Source organism: Rhopalosiphum padi, chromosome 2, assembly GCF_020882245.1.
Source record: "Rhopalosiphum padi isolate XX-2018 chromosome 2, ASM2088224v1, whole genome shotgun sequence".
NCBI lineage: Eukaryota > Metazoa > Arthropoda > Insecta > Hemiptera > Aphididae > Rhopalosiphum > Rhopalosiphum padi.
Genome location: NC_083598.1, coordinates 87,504,610 through 87,525,068, shown reverse-complemented (window position 1 = coordinate 87,525,068; position 20,459 = coordinate 87,504,610). Strand labels below are relative to the sequence as shown.

Genomic DNA, 20,459 nt, shown 5'->3' with positions numbered 1-20,459 from the left:
CTAGTTATGCCTATGGCCTACGACGTAGGCCCTACGTGATGACCTAGATAAAATTTTTACCTTCAAGATTGATAATAGGTAAATTTATTTCAATATTAATTAATAATTAGGTACCTATTAAAAGCTAATAACATAAAATGTAAAAATGTGTTCTAATGAACGCAAGTTTGCTATGATGTGCATTAGTAAGACGGAGACAACACATGCGGGTACCTACTAATGAAGTCCTTTTAAAACCGTTAACGGCGTAAACAGTTATAAATACTGATCCTGAGAGACGATCAATCCCCCCAAAGCGCGTGTTTAAGGATGAATGGGTGTGGTTAACTGAACTTTTTTTACCTCCCGTATAATTTTTATTTATTTCAATTTATACGTAAAATGTCATATGGCTGAGGGGTCATTCTATAAATTTGTGTGACACGCTGGCAGTGGCGGATTTAAGGGAGCCGAAGGGCCTCGCCCCCCCCCCCCATTGGCATAAGTTAAGTACACATTTAAAATTATTGACTATTTGTATGTATTTGTTAATTACTGAAAAAATTTAAGATTTGCGTTTTGGACTATGGCCCCCCTCAAAATTAAATCCTGGATCCGCCACTGCACGCTGGAGAGCATTACCATGGTCCATGACATTATGAGCTCATGTATAGGTTTATGATGATGTGTATTAAAATATTATTATGAACCCACAAAAATAAAAATGTAAAAATGTACACTTATTTTATGCTTTTATATTGTTAATTATTATTTGATGAAATAAATATTATCAATTTATTATATTAGCACTATAACGTAACGCTCTTATGAAGCACGAATTATATAAAAATAAAACCTAATTTTACACCAGTTACAAAATAACCAAAAGTACCTATACGATATACATATACTCACAATTTTCTCAATCCGTATAAATTAATGTTACAATTTAATTTTAATAATAATTATAATGCATAAAATAATAACTAATTAAATAATATAACAAAAAAATGTTTATTCACGTCAAACATATTATATAGTTTTTAGTAGTTAGTATATTCATATAAATATATTTTATCAAGAACAACAAATAATTCGCCTAAAAAAAAAATTTTTGTTCGCTTCCAAAATGAAGCACGTTTAATATTTATCGGCCGGTGTTGATATGGGCACGTCTTTTGAATAATCAGCCGTAATTCGCGTTCCTATTCTATATTTACAAAAGACCTTTAAATTCCGAACTTTCTTTCATTTTTGTCGATTGAACGTTTTCCGGGTTTTCTCATCCACAATACAGTGGTTTTTAAATCAGTAGTCATATTTTCCATAATTTATATCGAATTATTTACAAACGATGTGAGTAGATTATTCGATCTGCTTTTTGAAACAATACTGAATAAAAAAATTAGACAGATATTATACGAATATTTTATATGTCTACACTATATGGTTGAGATAAAAATAGATTTATAATTATTTGATTAACTATCACCCATTTCACATTTGAGCAAAGAGAGTTCATAAAAAAAATACAAAATTGACAACAGAATAGAACATTAAAATTAAATTTTACATTGAAGTTTAAATTTGTTATCAAAATAAAAGTTAAAAGCAAAGCGGTTGCATTCCCCTAAATATACGAACGGAAAGATACATAAAAAGTAGTCGTAGAACAAATTTAAAAAACAGGAACATGCCAGTTTTTTAAGTATTTCAAGACAACTTTTTTTACTTTTTAATAGTTTACGAATAAAATGTACTTTATTGAATTTATGTCCGGACGTACATAAGGTCAGGATTTTCAAGAAAATAATATTATTAAAGTCCCAAAACTACCGTCTAAAAAAATCCATAATAGATATCCGCATTAAGCTTTTGAATAGATATAGATTCAGTAAATATAAGTTCAGCTGACAGAATTATACTAACATCTTTAATAGAATAGAGTAACTTTATTGTCCATGTGTATATATATACATATATATAAAGTAATTTTTTATTATTCGAACAAAAGTCCAGGCCTGCTTATTATTTACACTAAATATTATATAATTCGATTAATCGAATTAAAAGCTTAAAATAAAATTTCGGAGGTCACTCCATATAGTTGATTATGAATGAAAATCGTCATTGAGTAGTTAAATGTAATAAATCAATGTACCTAGATATTCGAAGAACGATAATGAGTGGTAGTGGTGTACTGGTGTGTCAGAGTTGGTTACCAAGGATAATACTAACTATAAATTATTTTATAATATCATTTTTTCAATATTCAATTATTTAAATATAATTAAAAGTAGGTAATCTTAAATCTATTTATAAATTAGTTATACAAAAGGAGCTTAACTGACCAACAATGTTTTATTCTTCGTTGTCCTCTAACTATTTGTACGATACTGACACAGTAGATATATAATTTAAACGGATTTCTGTACGTCTATATATATAATTGTTGTTTTAATTATAAATCATAATCGTTTTAAATATAGGACTGTTCAAAGATTAAAATTACTTAAAAAAATTAACCTATTTCCATGTTTGTTGACAAGAATAATGGTTGCATAGTTGCTGTTTAAAAAAAATATATGAATAACGCGTACTAAAACAGTTATAAATGTAAAATTTTTCCAAAATGATTGTACCTACCTCGGTGCCTCTTATCACAGAATACCGTGTTTGGAATATTTAAATTTAAGGCCACCGTACTCAGTTACTTAGAGTGATATCATTGATTATAAAATAGACTATTCTATACTCAATGGTGATACATAAATGACGGGTAATACAAGTACACAACATTATAGTATAGTATAGCTGTACATACTTATGACCTATGTTTTATGGTTTACCTATATTGCGTAGTGCCTACACAGTAGGTACACTACGTGTAATAAACAATATATTATAAATTATAATGTTACAACATTTCTAAAGAAAAAAATTATAAAATTTCACATAAACACATTATTTTGATTTTTAAAGTTTCCACGAACGATATCGAACAATAGCGTGTTTCTCAAAATACAAATTTGTAAGAAAAATTATAATTATGCGTTCGCTTATCCTCCAGGGCTCCAGATAAGTACCTACCTAATTATATAAGTTATGAATGTTATCAAATATATGATTTTGATTTATCATTTCCGAAATTATAGATTATAGATTCTGTGCATAGTGAGATGTGAGAAATGATCTCAATACAAGTAATACAAATACAGAATAAGACAATTATATAAGTACTTTACAGATATACAATTATTAAGATGCATGACTACAAAAAAATATATGGTAGTACACGATATAGACATATAGTTATGATTCATGGGAATTCGCATACTTTTAGTTAATAATAAATAATAATACATGTATATACATAATTTAATATTATTTGCTCGGTCGATGGTCCCGTTACATAATCAAAACGATCAAAATAATATATTATTATAAAATTCAATTGCATTCAAATCTAAAAATTGTCATATTATAATTTTCCTGGTAGTAACCATCATACATCATTTGAATGTATAACAACAATTACCGATAATTACGTGCGCTAGTCATAAATAAGTATTCTATGATATTTTATGTATACGTATAATATTAAATCAGTAGCGTGACTCGTATATTATATATATATATATATTTATGTATACTACGTTCTATGACTTACGAATGCGATTGCAGTGTGAACAACACGCTATTCGCAACCACGAGCGTTAAATAATAATTTATACAATACCGGGTAATTGGTGATTATTTCTTATTTGAACAGTTATAATACTCATCTTCTGGAAAAGTATTTAATTTTTTTTGTAAAAAATATTCTACAGAACGAGAAAAAAATGAAATTATATGTTTTTGAATTCTTCTATTATAATAGTCATTATTTAGCGTTAACATTTTATCGATTAACGTTTTTCCACGGATTTCGGCGTACAATACAAAAATAATTAATGTCAAACCAGTTTAGTTATCGATAATACAGTTTGTTGTAACTTCATAAGTAATACATTTGGTATATAGTTTCGAATGTTTCGATAAGCGGCGCAGTGCGCTCCCATTGAGACGACATTTAAAAAAGTTAATACTTTTCGCTGGAATACAAGTGTTTACTGTTAAAAGAATCACATCATTCACATCGAATACTCGTGCTTCAATAAAGTCTGTGTGACACGCAGCAGCTAACGAGTGTTTTCCCGTTTTTGTTCGTATTGACCACGGTTATATATAGGAGTAGATAACCGTGGTAATGTGGTATTGACTTATACGAATTTGATATACCTGTCTGCGCAGTAAAATAAAGATCTGTGACCGATGATAGTCGAAATTGGAAAATAATAAATAAACATTTTTTTTTTTATTATTATTAATAAGTAATAACCTATAGGTAACATCGTATATTATGTTAATAGTATATATATATATATATATAATATATATGATGGCTAACTATCTAGACAGATGTAGTACACCTATACGAGTGTTGTGTATAATAATTAATAAGTAATAGGTAAATTATTTATGATATTATTATGTTGTATATAAATGTATAATACGACTAATACGAGTAGGTATGTAGGTATTTACCATAACCTCGCAGGCTTATATAAAGTATCTAATTAAGGATATATCAATATAAGTATTTTAATACTTTTATATATTTGAAAGAATTTTTAATATTTTTGAGATAAACTAAGAAAGTAATATTTAACTATTTAAATTACAGGTACCTACGTAATAAAGGTAAATACATAGGTATTTTGTATTTTTTATTCATGCGAAAAATACGGTTTATATCTGAGCATGAATATTATAATTATTATTAGTTATGGGAGAGATTGTGTGTAACTCAAATACATCATTTGAAGTTTTGTTTTTAATATTTTATGTCGAAAATTAAAAAAAACTAAATATTTTAATTTAACTTTATTTTTAAACACGAATAATTTTTTTACACACATATACACACATGTCTACAGGATGTAACAAAATAAACATAAGTTTCAAAACATTTTTTTATTAATTGCGCTTGTTTAAAGTTGTTAAAAATGGCACCAACGAAAAACATTCACGAATTACAATATCCAACAGATATTCCAGTTAATTTCAAACACTGCTCATCACAAATATATCGGAATAAACAGTTTGAAATTAATTGGTGTACCTACCTAGCTGGGTTATAATATTTTTTCGCTCACGTAATATTGTATTTCGTAATTTTCATTATTCTTTAAGTTTCGAGAATGCTATACATATATATGATGTACACCTCTGAAAACTCCAACCACTCGGTAACCAGCATGTCTTATCTAATCGTTGAAGCATCTAAAGTAGTGGGTGCTCATTGAAAAACTGTAAACACAATTTAGTAACAAACTATTTTTTTTATGGATTTATAGATTTAACTATATAAAACTTTGATATTTTTATATTGTAATAATCTGTGTATGAAAGAACAATACATTATACTCATCATTATAGTGTTCTTATATAACATAATCAATAATCATGTTAAGTAAACTGTGTATTGTGGTTCAACTAACACGAATTACTACTAAAATTTTATTCAAGGTTTTTCTATTGTATAGAAGACATTAAAAAATGTATACAATTTAATAAATGTATTCGAATAAAAAATATTCTAATTACTTATTTGTGATTTTTATTCAAATTCAATAAATAATTGTTAATAAAAATAAATACAATATTTGTGAGAAAACACTGCTATATATGTTTATTATAACAATGTAATAGGTTTATATACATATAAATATATAATACAAGTACTCAATTCACAAGTAGGTATACAATAGTAATGATAATATTACAATAATATTAGGTATTATATTTCTCGTAAGTAGGAACTATTTGAGAAATTTAAAATAAAAAAAAAAAATGAGAATAATTTAATTGGTTGGGTAACTTAGAGTATAAGTTTAATTCATGTACTAACAGATAATATTTCGTGTATTTTAAAAATATTTTGCTAATAAGAATATTTTTTTAGTTACTTACAAATAACTGTGGTTGATAGCAAAAATAGTTATACAATTTTTTTTAAACAATTTCGTTGGGGCGTCTAGCTTAAATCAATATACGATATTATAGAGTATATTATAATTATTATTATTATGTTTAGTTTTAAAAAATATTGAAATTTATTTTCTAATTATTTATATATGAAAAAATATTAATAATAAATTGATATTTTAAATATTAGATAAATAAATTTGGATAGTTGTAGACATAGTGAAAATGCTATACAAGCATGTAGTATGAAGTGTCTAGTAGGATAATATATTATGTTATACTATAAGTCTTTATCTAATAATTCTTTCAAGTCGTTAATTATAACGTGCACGGTTTCAGTTAATTCAGAATTTGGTTTAATAAAAACTGAATCTAAAAATACAGGATTTGAAAAAAAATCAAAAATTTTGTCTACCCGTAACAGTGTTTTATCCGTGAGATGTCTTTTAATTAATTCTTTTAATATTTCTCTACATTTAAATAAATAATTAGTAATATAATTTTTGTCATAACTAAATTCTATTTCATAAAAACTTACAGCAATCATAGTTAATTCTCTAAATTTATCTTTAAAATTATTTGCTAATTCTAATTCATTACTGTCAAATTGATCATTTCTGTATAAAATACTTAATTTTACGATTATTTTGATTATATTTTTCGTCAATTTTTCGGATTCTTTCTTATTTCCCGTCTGAAAAATAGTAACAACAAAAAGTAAAATTATAGTTAATATCAAAAATGTTCAACACGTCGGATTGGTAGACTTAAGGATCATCATGTGCGATTATTGCGATTATTTATTACATTATTTTTTTTAATCACTCATCAATTATCACTAATTGCATTGTTTTTAATAGTATAAATAAAGGAAAATAAATAAAATGTATAAACAGCATTTGTATAATTTATTTAGTCAAAAAATAAAACACGAAAACAAAAGTCAAAAAGTTTGGCAATTATTGAAATTAAAAATTAAAAAATTCTTATCTTGTAAATTAAATATCTATAATTTAATATAGTTTAGAAATTTTATAATAATTAAAACCTACAATTTACAATTAAATAGTACCTTATATTGTCTAATACCTATACAGATATTGGTATGAAAGCATATTTTACCATTCAACATTTTTAGTATTTCAGAATTGTATTTGTACCTAGTACTTACAAGTTATTATTATAGTAGGTATACTAATTACTAATAAATATTGATGATAAAACTTGAAAAGTGAAATAGGATCAAGTTAAATTAAAATTAAACATGAAGCCACGAAGGTCTGTTTTTAGTTCAACTGATTGAAATAACATATGAATCTACTATTGTTTATTTCATTTAATACGAAGTGTAACACTCGTCTATATACGTGGCCAATACTTTTAAATTATTCTAGGGACGGATAAATTTGAAAGCTATTTTACATTTTATCAAATATTCATGTATTGGAGTAAACTATTATGTTTTATTTTTATAGTTTTTATACCTTGTCGTTATATAATTAAATTTGTGTCTTTTTTTATTAATTTACCGAGTTAAGCGATGTGGCCATTTTATATTCCTGAAACATACAGGTAAACCAAGGTAGTTTTAAGTATTGTGCATTCAATTTGGATGTTCTAGCCTAATTTTTTTTATTTATTAAAAATATATAAAATTAACTGTTTGTACCATGAAAATTGTGCAAAATTCTAATGAATTGTGAATTTATTGTTATGTTATAAAAAATAGAAACAGAATCTAGTGTATCGTTGTAAAAGAAAATTATGATAATATATGAACAGGTATAATTGAATAAAAAAAAAATTTTAAATATACATTATATTATTTATAGGTTTTGTAATTTGTATATTTATTATTTTCATAATAATGGTACTTAAAAGTAAACAATTTAAAATAGAATTGGCAATGGTGAAAAATACCATGAATGTAGATTGAAATATGAGCAACTCTGGGGCAAAAATAAAGTAATATATAAACGGATTTCTTGAATGCATTCTATTAGTAGATAGTTAAGTTGTGTAATCTATATACTGCGGATATAATGATAATAATATTGAAAAAAAAATAGGTTGCGAATTAAATTACACCGTTTTATTAATATTAGCAATATTTTGCATTATGTACATATTTATTATATTGTATACTTTACATGTAAGTTTCTGTTTGGAGTAAAAATAAATATTTGGATATAACGTTCCAATGAATATATTATATTACTTCAATATTAGTGTTAAGAAATATTAAATAAATTTATAAACTTACGTAAATTTTGGCAAGTCGATATAAGTTATCTAGAATATTAGCATTGCGTTCATGGATAAATAATTTTATAACATTTTTATTGGTTACTTTGCCCAAGAACTTTTTTTGGGCTTGCAAAATAATTTCCTTCGATTTAAATCCCTCCGTAGTCATTCCTAAATTCAGTGCACATCATCAGTAAATTAGTTTAGAATAGTAACTATATTATAAAATTATATTATATATTATATAAATTATAAAATTCCTTGAACTTACCCACTTATGTCAAGAAAAACGTTAAAACGATGAAATGTTTGTTATGTCGTTTTTGAGGCGATGACTTAGAATCTGGAAATCATTACATTATATTTATTACACGCATTGATTTGTTTATTTATTAATACATTATTTCCTTCAAAATGTTTGTTTCGTATAATATTACTCATAACTCATAAGTCACATATTATATTATATAGGTAGTATTATACGTCATACTATATTTTTTAATATATATCATAAACGTACTACGTAATTATGTTAGACGCATATTATATTATTGGGCATTTCAAACTATTTGTGACTAACACGAAGGTAGTTGCATAAAATAATTATACATAATCCCTTCCATTTTTGACACCAAAAATGAATATTATACCAATGTATATTTTTAAAATTTTAGTTATTTTAGATAAATCTATTTGGGAGGGGGATTATACAATATGTATATAAGTATATTCAATAATAACATTGATATGATAAGATACCTATCAAAGTATCAAGTATCAAGTTATTATGTTTGAGCTCAATGTACAAAAATAAAATAACATTATATTATTTATTATTGTACCTACTGATTTATGTGCATAAATACAATTTGTATGATAGTAATGTTATGCCATATTAGTATGTAGGTACAATTTATATAGTACCTCAACCTAGGACGATGGCTATTTAGCCTATATAGAGGTTAACATCAAAATGTCGAACACCATTTATACCTACATCTACATTAACTAATGACTATTACCTGCCATAATTCATTTGAACTTGATATGTAATAATTAATAATGTTAATATTTTTATATATTGTCCATTTATTGAGAGAAGCGTAAAATGTAATACAAAATCGTTTTAATACTAATTATAGTACCTAATCTTCTTTTATTTCAGACAATCACAAGATAAAATTAATTTGTTGGAAACTACTTAAATTCCTATATTATTTTAGGTATTCATTAATTGTTAGTATTAATATGTTTTCAAAATATGTACATATACATTATACATGTATCATAATTGTATATTGTTTTTAATTGACATCACCGGGTATTCTTTCAAGGTCTACTTCATTTAGCGTCATTGAAATTAATAATATTCAAATAACTTATATAATATTAAGTAGTCAATAATATTTGTTTAAAAATGCATACCTATCTACCGCTATAATAATCTATATGCATTATTATGAGAATCGTGTTTTTAAATTACAGTTTTTTGCCTCCTATAATTATTTGATGTAAATTATTGCTGTTTTATTATAATTATCGTTATTTTATACTTTTTATGATCAGGAGAATCAGGTCAATGCTTCGCAATTGATGCATATTTTATTTGTTAACATTTGCGTTCCACTGTACAGCAATAAGTAATAAATAATAATAGTCTAGTAATATATTATATGTGTGTGTATAATATAACTACTTTAAAAATAGTTACAAGTTTTTTTCTTTAACTTTCTATGGATGGCTCATTATATTCTTAGACACTAAGGCTCCTAGTGTCTCACAATATATTGTTTTCTATTTAGTATTTTTTTATTATGTCGTTTTTATAATATAGGTACACGCCTACTATACCCATAATATAATATAATATAAAGTATAGCTAGTTCGATTTATAAAATTGTAATCATTACTTGGCATTCCCGTTATTTATATTTATTTAAAAATAATACTATAATTCATGTTATACCCAACTATATAATGACTAATATGCAACAGATACCTAGTACAATATAATTATTGGTACCTATACCAAATATAATATATATTGGTGTTTAGGGAACGTAAATCGTGTGTTTTATTGTAATATGCAAGTTTGAATTTCGGTTATAATGTGATTGTGATGTTGTTGATCAACGTGCAGAATACCGGTAAGTACTACTATGATACTAGGTATTTCATCGTATCTATTTGTCGAATATTCAATTATTATAATACATATTTTCACAAGATTCTTGTTTATATTATTTTTTTAAAGGTACCTAGGTACTTTTTTGGTGTATAGCAGATAGGTATCACAATAGTATTTATGTACTAATATTATTTTAAGTTTTTTTTCATATGATAGTTATTAGTTGTTTAATACTTTTATTTTATATCGTTATTTAAAATGCTAAGAATTGGTATTCAACAAATCGACCATAAAAAATACGATATTATTGATCCAATATTAAATGACAAATGTTAAATTATAATATTTTACAGTTTATCTTTTTTTTTTATTATACAATGAATCTATAATCTATGTACATTTTTATTATGTTTTTATAAAATTTGTACTTACCAATACATTTTTTTGTGCCTGAATAATCTTTTATTGTAGTTTATGAACATAGTAAAATACTCGATGTTAACAGTGATATATAACTGCAGCTATAATATTATATCGTCTACAGCAACATACACATTGTACGCGGTATACTATGAAAACGCTTTAATTTTACTAAATTATTATAAAAATAAATATTTCAAATTGAGTATCTATATAGATAAAATATTTTTAAGAAAAATGTATTACGGCTATAGCCTATACAGATATTCGCTGTATATGGTTCACGCGCGTATAGTGGCGGTTGACGGTTTGGTACCGACACAGGAACTAGACTAAAACCGTTTGGTGGACGAGAGACGGAAACGAAACAGCAGCTGCCTCCTTGATATTCGTACGCGGACGACGATGACGACGACGGTTATTGTAATAATGAGTGCTGTGTATAATAGGGAAAAAAATCGAACATATTGCAGCTGCTTACGCCTTTGCACGCGTGTGATGGCGATAATATAATGATATGATGTACAATATACATGTAACACTACCCATATAGGTAGCCGGTGCCCGGTAACCTATATCAGTTTGAATTCTACACATGAACATGAAAAAAATATTCAAGAATAAATGGCTCGTAGCAAAATTGTTATGCTGAAATGATTGTCTATAATAATAATTACTGTCTATTTAATAAACTATAACTTACAGTTCGTATTACTCTTTCCTTCTGCTTAGCTAATAAGAGCTGATAAACAAATAAAATTCCACATGTGTAAAGACAGTGACTATAATAATAATTATTACTTGTTAATTATACTAATTATTAGCTGGTAATAAAATATAATATAATACGCTAGAGACCGCACGAGAAAAACAGTTTATTAAACAGTACTTATATATATAAGATTATAAAACGCGAATAATATTATACACCTGTAACCTGCTATATATGATTTATGTATGAATAACCTTAAAATTATAAAAATTGTCATCTTATAAATTGTATTTAAGGATCTGCAATACCTAATATAACTATTAAACATATATTTCGTAAAAATATTATACGTTTGTATACAAACTACATATTTAATTATTTATAAAACACTAAAATCTCGAATATTATAATATTTAAGCTAATAGAATTTTACAATTTTTAAAGGTAAATTCCGTTTAAAAATTAGTATTCAATACATATTATTTTGTAGATAATTTTTTTAGAATTGTAAAAAGTACCATTGGGTATAAACCAAATGTTCAGTCACCAGTTTTAGTTTTTAGCTTCTACGTAGGTACTAGGCTAGGAATGCAATAACAACTTATTTTTAACGAGAAAAAAATTACGGAATATACAAAATATATTCACGTTTTATTTAAAAAGTCACGTCGATTCATCATATATATATATACATGATGGACTATTTAACTAACTGAATAATAATATAGCAAATATAGGTATATCTAGTATATTAAATTGTTAACAACACAGAATTTCTAATTCGATTACATGTTGTTAACAATTAGTACAATAGGACATAGCCACATAGGTACATATCTACAGATACAATATTTGACACACTTATAGATGATTAAAGCTGTGTTTAAAAGATTTTGTTTACTATTTATATTTATTTTTATTTTTATATATAACTTATCATTAGGAACTCTAACTTGAATTTAATTTAGTTCTCGTGTGGGAGTCTACAGGGTATTAAATATTGTTATAAATTTATAATATGTTATGTTGAATAAATTATAAATACGGATCGCGGAAATTATCACCGCGTTTACAATTATTCATCGTGGCGAATTCATTATATTAAAAAATATAAATTAGTTTTTTGTATACATTTACATACCTACTGTCCAAAATTAATAATATTACAATAAAGTAGTATACAAATAATTAAACATTTAACTGAAAATTATGGACTATTCTTCTTAAGTAATTTTCTGTTGTCCTATTTTGATATAGTCATCATAACATACATTTTTTAAGCTTTCAGCATAGTCCTTGTATTTTATGTTTGTGCCCAGGGCATGCTCAATTATTATATACTAATATACTGTTCAACTTTACCCATCATATCAAAAATACAGTGTCGTAATTTAATATATATAGATACCGACTGAAAAATTAGTTTTATAAGATATCAGTATATTGTGTGAAAACATTATCTATGACTCTATGAGACTATGAAAATGAAACAATTACGATGAGTTGTACGCGTGGTTAGTTATACACGTGGTGAATTGTAAATGCGGTGAAATATTGGTGGTTATAGTTGAGTGGTGAATTAATTGGTGCATACAAACATTTTGTTTAAAAAAATAGAAATCTAAACTATAAGAAATAAGAATAATAACGTATTATATACATATAAGTACTAATTATACGACGAATTATAAAAAATTGGTCAATAATAATGAAAAAGACAATTGTTTTAACATTATTAGGTAACTATATAATAAGCGTTAAGCACCCCAAATCTTTCATCTATTTTTTTAAAATTAGCAGTCATGATGGATTCAACTTAACAAGTAACAACAATGATAGTCTTAGACTATTAAACTACATATTTGTATACCTTATATAGTAGATATAATATATTATTAGGTTATAGAGTATAGGTACGTTAAAGGTTGAAGCCGTTGAAGGTATAGTAAATAGTTATACGTTATACTCATGATGTAGAGAAGATATTGCATTATGTAGATATATTCTCTACATCGTGGTTGTAGAACATAAATTTCGTTAATTAGCACTTTGTCTTATTACTTATACTTATGATGAAATAATAACTACCTACATATTTTGAAGCTTTTTTCTGAAAAAAAATTCACTGCGCACATTATACCCATGGGCCAAGGTATCGATGACCGATGTGGCCATGTAGTTCTATCTATATTCTGTATATTATATTGTATTTAAAAATTGTTTCCTTCTTCGAAATCCATACAAAACTCATTTCAATTAAAACTGTTTTATCTCCAACTTATAAACTACATATAACAGTTACCTAATATATTTATACTATACCTACCTAGCTAGGTACCTATGGCTATATGTACCTATTTGTAAGTTGTAATAAATTCAATTACAAAGAACCTCTTTAGGGAGTACATAGCCCTATTTCGGTGAAACCGAAAATCGTCTATTTTTTTTTTGATCGAACAAAAGCGCAAATTCGTTTTGCGTTTTTGTACCTTAATAGTGGCATAAAAGCGTAAAAATAAATTGTATTATCTGATACGATATTATACTCGTTACACTACAACTTACAAGTTTCACAGACATCGATTTATAATTTTATCGAAGTGCTTGAAGAACACTAAGCAGAAGTTTATTAAACAATTCAATCAAATGGACGAAAAAACTACAAATCATCACAGCTCTAAAGTCAACTCTAATATAAAAGCATGGAGCTTGTACATAGAAAAATTCCCAGTTGAACTATTTAAAAACTGTGGTTAAGTTTTATGTATATATAGATAGAATAATCGAAATAATGATGAAAATTGTTCCCAATTAGGAATCGTTGTGCCATTACCTATAGTAGGTACCTTTGTAAGCTATTTGCATTATTTTAGAAAATGAAAAAAAAATAAACCTCGAACAAATTTAATAGATCATTAAAATTGTATAGATTGTATTATTTATTATTATACTATATAGGTAATAAATAATACATAATTCAATAATATTATATACCACGAGTTTGATGAGAATTATTGTGTTATTCGCCTTATATTTTGCGTCGTGAAAAATAATATAACAGTATTAAAAGTTGAAATGGCATAGTCACCGATTTTGGTAAATACACGCCCCCTATTTACTATAAGGTATACGGTGTTTAGGAAAGTAAGAACATACATTTATTAATAAATAAAACTAAAAATATTGTACACTCTATTAAATTGATTTTCTGAAATATTAAATTTGGCTTTTGGTTTAAAAACTACGAATTTTGTGAATTTGATTTAAAAAACACGTGTAAGCTCAGCTAGATGTACTAATTAGAGGTGGATTAGGAGATTTTGAATATATAAGCTTATGCATTTTTGTTAAAAATGATTATAAATTTTAATTGTTCATAAACATTCATAACACTGATTATTGTTATTTTTGCTCAAGTTTCAAATTGCTATAAACAGCTAAGTCAAAATATTTTGAAAATTTAATCAAGTATCTATAGATATTCGTTTTTGAGTTATACCAAATATTATTCCAGATTATTTTGAAAAGTACTAAAAATTTATTATTTTTTTACAACCCTAACTAAATCAAATTGTCTACCAGAAACCATGAAAAGTTTAAAATAAAAGTTATTTTACTGTCCTAAAAGGTAACACACATCACTACCACGAATCTAAAAGTTATTTATGCTTAAAAATATAAAATTAATAATTTTAAAACAATAATAAAAAAAAAGTTTACAGAAACAATTGTTTCCTTGTATTGTGTATGCATTTGAATCCATAGCTATGCCTGTAGTCTGCGACCTTAAGTGGTTCATTTTCAATTAAAAATGTTTTTCTTCATTATTTTGAAGTACAAAACTACAAACAATGGTAGGTACTGATATGAGACCACTCATAGATTATTTTTAATTAGTAGTTAAAAGTATTTATCATTTATAATTGCCTATATTAATCCCCTTAAAAAGGAGGCTGTGTGTCTACAATTAATCATACATCTTTCAGAATATATCATAATATCCACATATTTTGTATCTATTTTACTAATGCGCAAAGTGCAAAATCTCAAATTTTATGTTTGAAATAATACATTTTACTCTTCTATTTTTAGCATTGAAATAAATTGATCCATCAACAAATTTAAAGGTAAAAATAGGCCCCATGTGGCTTTTTATATTTTTATTTTAAATCAAATTACGAGCAGTTTTAAATTATAAATATAGACAATCATTGTGGATATAGCGTTCTCTTAACAAAAAAGAGTTAAAATTTTTAAAACAATTTTAACAATGTTATATTTATGTATACAATTTACCTTTCCAAAGATTTAAGTCATTATAAATTATAATTTGCCCATTACCAACTGCATATAGAGCAAGTGGTGCATCATTAACTGTCTTTGTATTTGGAAATGGTGCCCAACATAATCGGTCAATTGGATTAGCAAATACAATTTTTAATAAATTAACATTCTGTGTTTTTCTGGTTAAATTGAAAACCCCAACACGTCCATCACCTGTACCATATGCTAACAAACTTTCATCTTGTAGATGAAATGCTAACTAAACCAAAATTATAAAATGATATTAAAGTATTATGTATTAATCTGTTTAACTTACTGATAGCACTTTTGGTTCTATGGAATAACTGGAATAATTCAATGCGATTAACTCTATTTGGAGTTTATTAGATACATTCCAATAATAAATTTTTCAATCACCAAGACCGAACGCAAAGCTTATTTTGATTGAAATTTAAATACAAAATATATTTTATTATGTTATAAAATAATATAAATAACATGTTTTTTGCATACTTACTCAGTTGAATTAACAGGGGAAAGTGCAAAGCAATAAACACAACCGGAAAGTGTTGGTATTTCCAATGGTGATTCAGGAGTTTCTTCTCTATTATTAAGTAAGCGAGTTCGAATTAATTTTCCACCTTTACATAATGACCATAGTCCATAAATATGGTTTAGCTAATTCCCTAATTTACAAAAAATATCATTGATTACACAAATGAAACAATTTATATTTTAATATTATATGTACCGAGGACATGCTATAGAAAAAATTATAGCCCTATGGGTATCACTTATCAAAGTTACTATTGGCTCAGATATCATATCTGGTTTAAGTTCTACTTGAAGAATTTTTCCAAAACCAGATGTAACAATAAGAATTATTGGTTTTATCCATTTAACACAACTCCAAATTAAATTATTTTGATTTCTGAAAAAAGAATTAATATTCACAGTATAATTATGATTAATAATCAATAGTCAATACAATTGTATATATACTTGATAGGAGGTTTTCTCAGTGGTCCCATAGCCATAGGTAATGCCACTGTAGTTTCATCAAACATGTCGAAACGACTTATACATAAATCACTTATATCATAGGCTATCGATGCTAGTAATAAAGTTTCAGTTGATTGATCAGAACTAAATGAACTAAAAGGAACTGGACACCAAGCCAAAGAATTTATATTTTGTTTATGGTAGTGCATATTATGTAATAATTGGCCATCACCTAAAAATGAACTTTAAATTTCTAAACACTTTTTGAATCATTTATTATCATATATTCATACCAGTTAAGTCATAGACAAATAGATGACCATTTATACATCCTACAGCAATTAAATTCTTTTTATGAGGACAAGCAGCTAATGTTAAAGGTGTGGCTTTAACATCTAACATATAATTACGCATTGTTAATGCTTGAATATCCCACTTGTGTAAAGTTCCAGCATTCGACAATGCTACAACTGTTAAACATCCAGACAACCATGTAACATCCAATAGAGTTATGTTCTTATTCTTTTTATTCTAAAAGAGAAAAAAACAATGAACTAAATATATGAAAAATTTCTTATATACTATGTAGAAATGGTAAAACAATTTTATTTTATAAATAATATATAAACAAAGTATATCCAAATGAATATCCATCACAAATATACTTGAAAACGTTTTTTTTTTTTTTTTATGTTTTTGACAATATTTGTGCTTCTATGTAAGCTACGACATAATTTCAAAACTGAAATATAATCATTTTTTACTGAAACTAGCAAACGATTTTGGATGTTGTTCACTGAAGCATTAGGAAAAATGTAACTGTAAGTTAAAATAAAATAAACTACTATTGTTATAAGAAGATATTGAAGATATATGAAATTACAGTTTTTTTAATGTGCTAATTCTGTAGCCGAGTAAAAATCATTATAACTAAAAAACAAAACTTAACTAAATATTTTTTATTGCAGTCTAAATTTAAAGTAATTTAACTATATCGATTTACATTAAAATAAAACTATAGCAAGTTAATTAAATTGTAAATTAAAGAAAACAACTTACCCCAAATGAATGTTTGAGTTCGCAGAACATGCTTTTTACTTTCCAAATGTAAATATTAACTTCATCTATACAAGCCAAATAATGAGCATTTTCAAAAACATTTATTTTAGGAGAAAATGATACTGCACTAATATTGCTACGATTCATTTGTGTATTAAGTTTACGACGATTATATTTTAAATCATAGACACTATTACCATCCAAACCATTAACTAATACAACAATAGATCTTGAACCATATGCAATTAAATTTCCAGTATCATCTATAGCCATGACATTAGATTTGTACCAGTTCATTGACTGGGTAATCTCAAAAGTATTCATGATCCTAAAATAACAACAGTGACAATGTAAACAATTTTGTTAAAGTATAGATGCATTTATTATATTTAATATTTAAATATAAAAACATAAAAGAGGTAGAATTGAGTCAACCCATTTGTTCATTAGTTTATACTTCGTACACAAATTAATAATTTAAAACATACCTAAAAACAGGTTAGGTTAGGTTTTAGTGAACTTATTGCTTAAAAATAATATTGTTCATTAGATGTTTTGTCATGTTGTAGGCAAATAGGCAATCGGGGATATATATAACCTAAACATGTTTTAAAAATATGAAAATAAACAAGACAATTTTTTACAAACCTTAGCCAAACCAAGCCCGCAGATTGAATAAAAAACTATGAATAAGCAATAAGCCTTAAAACGATTTTATAGACATGACAAAATATCTTTTGTCATGATTATAGATGAGCGCAATGTGCATGACATAACAGGCGCGGATCTAGAGTAATTATTAGAGGGTTAGGGCCATTATTATTGCTCAATAATTCTATTATTACATTATAATATTATTAGTTATTACCATTAATTATATTATATTATACAATATATAAATATATATTATTGTATAATTATTATTTTATATTATTATTATATAATTATTTTAATTTTATTATATACATAATCAATACTATTACTATAAATTTTTCTTTAGATTTTAAAGGAATTAGCTTACAACTAAAAATTAATAAAAAAAACTAGGTAGGTGCATTGAAAAGAACTCTCTTTATTTAAGAGCAATTAGTAAAAACCAATGGCGAAGCGTCATAGGAGACAATGAGAGAACGTCTAGTGTCTACCCACTAAGAAATTAGAACACAGGACAAATAATATTTTGTTTTATAAAATATTTACAAATTTTACCGTCATTTATATTATAAAAACTATATATATTTTAATATTTGTTAAAATTGGTTTTTCGTTGTGCAGTTTAGTCTTTAAGAATTTATTGTTAAAATAGATTAGATGCGCGCGATACGGCCGTGCGGGTCATTCCAAATATTATATTATATCAAACTATCAAAGAGACATTGCATCGCAGTCACCCAATTATGGTCGCGCGGGTAGGTACAGGGGGGATTTTAATGTAAGTGGGTTTTACTATCTTCGCTATGAGAGTATGAGACACGTCTCGCTATTTGGATTTCCTGAATTATCAACATCGCCATCGTCCCTTGTAAATCGCTATTACTGATAGCCGATAGGTATACCTACGTGTTTCTTAATATTGTTGTTTTTATATTGTAGTTTGTCCTCATAGCTGCAGATGATTTAATTTATGTCATTTTGAACGATCGAATTATTAATTATTCATACGAAAAGAATGTATTATCGAATAGGTAAAATAAAAAGGGAGGAATCCAAGCGTATTAGTGTCATTTTATTCAATGTCTCCCCAACTAAAAACTTAAGCTTCGCCACTGGTAAAAACTATTAAAAAAATATTGAATATTAATAAACCAATAATAATTATAAAGCAAAATCTAATTTTCTTTTTGTTTTTGAAAAATATTCGATATTTGTTAAATTTGTATTTATTGATTCGAAATATTCAATGTTTGTTTGAAGACATTTTCATTGTAAATGTTATTTATACAACTATCTCTGCATTAATAAATTATTACCTATTACAATATGTGTTAGTAGTCAGTGTGTGAAAAAAGTTAACTAAAATACACCAATAAACTTACAATTAAAAAAAAAATGTAGTGTTGTGATGTCCTAATCCATAAAACGAAGTCGAATAAGCAACAAAAAAAATTCGTAATATCGAGGAATTCGTTAAACAGAATTACGTATTCATCAATAATGAAGGTCATGGTTCTTAAAAATATTTTGTTAAACTAAATGCTAATAGGTAATATTGGGTATCCTTCTACATATTATATACGCATTATTTATATAGTCATTGTTATTTGTTATCTCTCAAAGAAATGTGTTATTTATGTTTAGAGTATAACCATGATAGTAACTACTAGTTACTACCCTAGTATGTATAAAATTATGTAAGAAGCATAGGTGGACATTTGATTGAATTTTAGGGGGACTATAATGATCCAATGTAAAGTGACCTGCAGAGGTTTTGCCCTTGCCAAGGAAAGATGTGATTGTATATATTATATGTTTTTTTCTAATGATAGTTCACCCTGTTTATTGCTTATTCCTATTTTTATGCAGTTATCTTTGTCCTCTTGATCTTGATGTTTCAAATGTAGTGTTGGTGACAATTACCACTTATTCTGTTCTTCAACA

At 25.9% G+C, this 20,459-nt stretch overlaps 1 protein-coding gene and 1 pseudogene across 2 annotated transcripts; both read right to left on the bottom strand.

Annotated features, from left to right (window-relative positions):
* Window positions 1–5,686: 5,686 nt before the first annotated feature.
* On the bottom strand, window positions 5,687–11,353 carry LOC132922761 (tumor necrosis factor alpha-induced protein 8-like protein). Of its 2 annotated transcripts, none has more exons than XM_060986450.1 (4): window positions 10,817–11,353; window positions 8,528–8,599; window positions 8,273–8,427; window positions 5,687–6,703 (listed from the first exon to the last, which is right to left on the bottom strand). In XM_060986450.1, the coding sequence occupies exons 3-4, from the start codon at window positions 8,423–8,425 to the stop codon at window positions 6,290–6,292; spliced, it is 567 nt and encodes a 188-aa protein (XP_060842433.1). In that variant the 5' UTR covers window positions 8,426–8,427; window positions 8,528–8,599; window positions 10,817–11,353; the 3' UTR covers window positions 5,687–6,289. The 2 variants fall into 2 exon arrangements, with proteins under 2 accessions (XP_060842433.1, XP_060842434.1); XM_060986451.1 differs by lacking the exon at window positions 10,817–11,353 and adding an exon at window positions 8,777–8,829.
* A 1,963-nt stretch (window positions 11,354–13,316) lies between these two features.
* On the bottom strand, window positions 13,317–18,185 carry LOC132919125 (gem-associated protein 5-like; annotated as a pseudogene).
* Window positions 18,186–20,459: the final 2,274 nt, after the last annotated feature.